The following is a 6,383-nucleotide window of genomic DNA, read 5'->3' on the forward strand; positions in this document are numbered from 1 at the left end:
GCCTTTGAAGCGGAAGTCTTCCAGGAGTTCTGCACCCTGTATGGATGCCGGAAGATTAGAACAACACCCTATCATCCGCAAACTAATGGACTTTGTGAGAAAATGAACCAGGTGGTGATAGATCTCCTGAAAACATTGCCCCTGGAGGAACGCAGTCTGTGGCCTGAAAAGCTGCCCGACCTGGTGGACCTATACAACCACATCCCTGTAGGTTCCACCAACTGTACCCCGGCTTACCTAATGAGGGCAAGACCTGGTAAGCTTCCTGTTGATCTGGAGATGGGAGTCCTGACACCCGAGGACACTTCACCAGAAGCAGACTGGGACACAGAGAGGCAGCAGCAGTACCGGAAAGTACAGGAGAGCGTGGAGCGAAGTCTCTGTCAAGCTAGGGAAAGACAAGAGAAAACTTACAACCAGTATGCTCCCGCTGTTCCCCTGGTGCCCGGAGAGCAGGTCTTGAAGAGGAAAAGACGGCTCCACAAGTTGGACGACCAGTGGGAGAAGGACCCGTACACCGTACTGCCCTCAAGCTACGACAACCCAAAGATCTGTACAATCAGTAAAGACGGAGGGGAAACCACAGCCATTGTATCCCGGGATCACCTAAAGAAGTGTCCCGAACAGCTACGGAACCCTGAAGAGGAACAAGAGGACCCTCGACCCGTAGAGGAAAGGGAAGATATGGTTAGTACTGTGCTCGGAGACTTCCCTCGGTCTTGGACTCAAGTCAATGGTGCTGTTGTGGTACCCGTCCTCACGTTCCTCCAACCAGCATCCCAAGTGCCTACGGAGACACAGGTAGAACTGGAAGAACAGCCGGTCCAGGAGGCAGAAGACCCTGCACAAGCAGACCCGGAGAATCAACCCTCTGCTTATAGTGAGCCTGCCATACCCCTAGTCAGCCAAAGAGTCCGTAGACGGCTGCCCAGTTTACCCCTGACAGCTCCTATACCCTGTAGCTCAGGACCAGTGAGTCAGCTCCGTAGGTCCACTAGGGTCACTAGAGGCCAGTTGCCCATACGTTGGAGGATCTAAGTGTTTAGATTGTTTATTAATGTTTACCTGTCTATTGTTGCTTGTGTATAATTTTGTGTTTCTAGTTATTTATAGGAGTCTTTGGTGGATTTACCGGGAATCCTTTGTGTATATAGTTGGAGCGTAACCCAGGACGGACTGAAAGACTGTTAAGGACTCGGGGCAGGACAGACCCCTACCTGGTTACGTCTCCCTGTGTTGGTGAAATGGACACCCTTGTTTTCTTGAAAAACTGCACCCGGTTGCGGACACGCCGTGACCATCCTAATGTTTTTCTTTATTGCGTTGTTTCTGTTTGTAATTTGTTATGTTTACAAAAGTATGTTTAGTCCCGGAGTACTAAAATTCACTAGGGGGGAATGTGGCACCCCAGGGATCTGGTCTCCACAGTAATAGCAATGTTATGTCTGAGAGCAGGTGGGAGGTCTCTTGGTCAGGAATCCTATGCATGCCACACCTCCTGCCCAGTCCTGGGAGGGGAAGAACTTCCCCTATATAAAACTGGGGCTGAGGCAGGGTTAGTGAGAAGAGAAGAGTTGAGAAGAAGAGAAGCAGCATAGGAAAGAAAGATCAGGAGCTCTGTGGGAGCAGGCTAAAAGGAATCAGGGGCTGGCAGCTGAAGAGCTCGCCCTGATTGAAGAGTTACTACCGGACCCGGAGTCCGAGGCTGTGGGGATTAACTCAGACCCAGCAGCAGAAACCGCCCGGCAGGGGATTTCAGGTCCTCTGGCCAAGAAACCCGAAGGCACGGTCACACGCGTGGGACCAGCATCGCCGTCGTGGAGCGGAAGCCACTAGAAGGCCCCGAGTCACCGGCCATACGGGTGAGCACCACACGGTACACTCAGGGACGTGGGCTACTTTTACCCGCCTCTAGCAAGGTAGCCAGAAGAGTACGATTAGTGGGGGAGGCCTACAACTCCGCCTGGCCAAGGGGGATCCCATCTGCTCAAGGACTGACCAGGCCCCGACCGCTAGCCAGTACTCCGGGAGGGTTTATCTTTGTCACCAGTAAAGACCCTGAACTACACCGCATCGTCTCTGAGTGGTTCCTGCTACCCCCATCATCCACGTCGGCTGCCCTGAGGCCATACCCCTCCCGTTGGGGGTTATACCATCTACGCTGCACTATCCTACCACCGGCCTCAGCGGTCTGCCCTGCAGCGGCAGCTCCATAGCTGCATTCAACGGGTGGCGTAGTCGTCCTACATCTACTGCTAATACTCAGCCACACAGTTTGACTCCCTGGGCACGGACCGGGTCACCGCCATGAGACTACTACCCCTATCAGATCCGGCTCCGGGTAGGCTCCCGCGTGCGCAACGCTACTCAGCACAGGCCCAGGGGCGCGTCATATATAAATATATATATATATTTCTCCGCCATATCTCTGCATCATGAATCGTGGTATGTGTTAAAGGGGCCCACTGAGACTCTTTCGCCCGGGGCCCAGAAAAACCTGGAGCCGGCCCTGGGTAAGGCTATGTGCCCACGATGCAGAAATGCTCCGGATTTTTTCCTGAGTGTTCCTACATCTCCCTGGCAGAAAAAACGCATGCAGATTGTACATGTGTTTTTCCTGCCAGAGGCAAGCTGAAGTGAAGAGTTTTTAACATGCATTTCCGCATGCGGGTTGACAAGCGCTTTCCAAGTGATTTTAGCATCACTTGGAAAGTGCTTGACAACTTAGTCACACTATATAAATCCATGCAAATGGCATAGATTTATATAATGTGACCGAAAGAATGGTAAAAAATAAAAAATAAATATCATACTTACCTTCTGATTACCCCTGGTGTCCTTATCCAATGAATCCTGGCTTGCCGGCAGCTCGCGGTGGTCTAAAAGGACCTCTTCTCCAAACCCATGTACCATCCGCACATTGAACTGCATGATATCCGCATGATATCCGCATGTGCACATGTAGTGATGCGGATGTCATGCGGTCCAATGCAAGTCAATGGCGGCGAAAATGCAGCGATTCCACAAAATAATTGGTAGTGCTGCGGATTTTTCCGCAATGATAATCTGCAGCGGAAATTTCCGCAGCATGTGCACAGCACATGCGGATTATCATTGGGGAACATGGCAGACCTTCTACCAAGCGTTTTGTAAGCGTTTCTGCAATCGCATAGTGGGCACACAGCCTAAAAGGGCAAAATGAGCAATTGTAAGTACACAGTGCTATATAATATGATGATTTTAATGCATACTAAAAGGATAAAATCTTTGATGGGAGTACTTCTTTAAGCATGTCTAATTTTATCAAGTGTAATTTTATTCAATAAAGTGCAATTTTGCAATGAAATGTCCGGTATATTTTTACACAGCGCTGTCCGTCTACAGTAGATGGTTTAATATAAATACATGGATTAATATAAATAAATATAATGTTGCTTGCGAATTGCATTTTCAATGTGACAGGTTGGTTTTAAAGCTATTTACTAACATTGTTCACGTAGACTAGACTAGTTGAAAATGCTTGATGAATGTGAATCTTTGTCCAAAATCGAAATACAGATTGCTGCTGTAATTTTGGATTTGTTAAAATTATTACAATGGGGCTCAGTGCAGAATAAGCACATGCTAGCACAACCCTGGCATCATTCATGTCTGTTTTTACATCGGAAAGTGTCAGTGTATAGATCCACATAGCGTTGTCCAGTCCAAGGAATATGACGTAGCAGAGAACCAGCAGAATAATAGCTCTAGAAGCTTTGTGCTCAATGGATTTAGTCTGGATTTTATCTGATCTTATACCTTTAACTGTTCTTACATGTCTTAGTAGTGCAAACACGATGTAAAAACTTGCTAGCACCATCAGTGCAACAAAAAGGAAATCCCTAGATGCAAAAACAATGCCATTGGCAATGTAAGAGAGATATGTCTGAAAATCTGTGTCACAGTACACCAAGTGAAGAGTATATGGTGAAGTAAAATTCCTTCTTGCATTGTCATACATAAAACTGGTGCGGTATAACATTAGATTCATCAATAGAATTGAAAGAATGATTACAAATATATTCTGGGACACTTTTTGCTTCAGATATACCCAGATTTTGGTAGATGGAGCAATGAGGATGCACTGATGACAGCTAAGCAAACTGGTTGTGCAAATTGACATTGCTCTGCTCACTCTGTAGGTGTATCCAAAGAATTTGCAGTTTGCATCATCCATTAAGTCCTTTATTCCTATGGCATGTAGAGATTGAGGAATGACACGGGAGAAAACAATTAAAAGATTTGCTAAAGTCAAGACCAACAGAATTACATTTGTAGGCAATAATTTCTTCTCTATAAATCTGATAAGGACAAATTTTAAGACAATATAAAGATTACTTGGAATACCAATCACTGTAATAAGGATGAAAATGAAGGCTTTTAGATGGCGTATGTCCATTTCTACTAAACAAAAACACAAAGCAGAAAGAATATAAAGTGTTAGAGCCTGCAATGTTCGCCAAGAAAGCATGGTAAAGTACTTCTTCAATATACGTTTCAATAAATGTTTCCATAAACATGTCCAAAGGCTTACATTAGGTATAAGGAGGCCAAAAAGCATTCTCTTGGTCTACATCTGTCTGGTATACACCATTATGCCACCAATAAAGGTATGGATTATGGTACAAAATTATACAGCATTAATAAAAAAATGTTTTAAATGTATACTTTTTACAAGTTGACCCTATGGACAATGGATGCCACTGTATAGACTGCTCAACAGCTGCTTTATACAAACACCTCTGCACATGATAAGGTGGAAATGGGGGTTCGGGACCTCTTTTAGGCTATGTTCCCTCAAAAGGTTCTGGTGAGTTTTTTACTCTGCATATTTTTGGAAAGAAACGCAAGTAATCTATTTTACATAATGGGTTCAGAAATGGTGCAGAAAATCTGAAACATCAAAACTCACCAAAAGCTCTTCACCTAAGTTATATTTTTCTGAGAATACCACTATGATAAAAAAAAACTTAATAAAAGTTGTATGCTTTTAATATGTGATTGATAACTTTAGTTTAATGTTTATGGGGCTTATAGAGCAGAAGCCAGGACTTCAGCAAAATAAGGAAAACAAAGTGACCTCTCATCTATGATTCATACAGTAGGACACTTAGCTTCTCACTGTTCAGAGGTCTTTGAGATCCGAGCAATGTAGCATGAAGATATATTTCTATAAAGTAATGCAGCACAGAGATATAATTTTATAAAAAAATTGCACCCCAGACATATAATTCTATAAAACACCTGTAGTTCCATCAACTGGTAATCGCAGCAGTATGGTGCACTGTCATGGGAATCTGCTAATTGGCTTTTTTCTGTTAACTGTGAAAATCATTCCTTCCCTTGGCAGCCATGATACCACAATGTACCACAATGCCATTACCATTATATTGTTCAGCTAGTCTGTAAGATGAATTTGTATAAGGGTCTATTGACTATTGTCCTGCATAGGTTGCGCATCCAGGCCTTGAATATTTGATCCTAGATAGACATATTGGGAGAAAACTAGAAAAGCCATAAGCCTATAGTGCTGAGGTTAATGACATAATCTTATTGGGCCATCTAGTATAGTAACATCGCATAAAGTGATAATTCAGTACCAAATTCAGATAACTCTCAACAATGGGCCATTTTATTTTGATTTGGGCAGTGGAGTACATAAAAGCCTTCTAAGCTTTTGGGCCTTCTTTTACATATCGTCTGGCTAGAAACCAATTTCTTTTCCATAAGTTCACAGCAGGTGTCCCACCACAAATGATGCTGGAAAAAAGGAGTATCAGGATCTATTTTCAAGGTATGGACAATTCATAGCAAAATTATGGCATTTTACTATATCTATACATTTTCTTTGTGTTGTTTGAACAGACCCTTACTGTATATATTGACCATTCAAATAAAAATGTGTCCATCATACTTATAGATGCTTACTGTTAGTGGTTCTATACATTTTGTTTAATCGGTAGGGATACTGAGTGGAGGAATCCCATCTATGTCACCTAATTTTTTTAAATATGTATGTTTATGATATTCCCAGAAAAAAAAACCAGAAGATTTAGGTTAGTTAATACATTAAAGAAGTTGTCCAACAATTACATATTACTATTCTTTGTTTGATCACACAAGATAAAACAATTTAAAAAATGTTCATGTGACTAGATATTGTTATTATATACGTGTTATATATGTGGTGTTCTTTACTTCTCTTGCCTACATAGTGTCCAGTGCTGCTGGTCACACATGCTCAGTAGAGTCTTACCACCTAAAACTTTATCCCATTATGCAGGCTACTCCATAAGAATCAGCACAGTAGAATTTGAATACATTATATGGACTTTCAAAAGGAG

General features: G+C 43.1%; 1 protein-coding gene across 1 annotated transcript; it reads right to left on the reverse strand.

Annotated features, from left to right (window-relative positions):
• Positions 1–3,475: 3,475 nt before the first annotated feature.
• On the reverse strand, positions 3,476–4,438 carry LOC141246901 (olfactory receptor class A-like protein 1). The gene has a single exon (XM_073669170.1). The coding sequence runs from the start codon at positions 4,436–4,438 to the stop codon at positions 3,476–3,478; it is 963 nt and encodes a 320-aa protein (XP_073525271.1).
• Positions 4,439–6,383: the final 1,945 nt, after the last annotated feature.

Source organism: Phyllobates terribilis, unplaced genomic scaffold (assembly GCF_046119375.1).
Source record: "Phyllobates terribilis strain yellow unplaced genomic scaffold, ASM4611937v1 Scaffold_2__4_contigs__length_985480577, whole genome shotgun sequence".
NCBI lineage: Eukaryota > Metazoa > Chordata > Amphibia > Anura > Dendrobatidae > Phyllobates > Phyllobates terribilis.

Bases quoted from the DNA above. Each gene is read 5' to 3' on its own strand.
- LOC141246901 (XM_073669170.1), bottom strand. From the start codon at position 4,438: ATGGACATACGCCATCTAAAAGCCTTCATTTTCATCCTTATTACAGTG.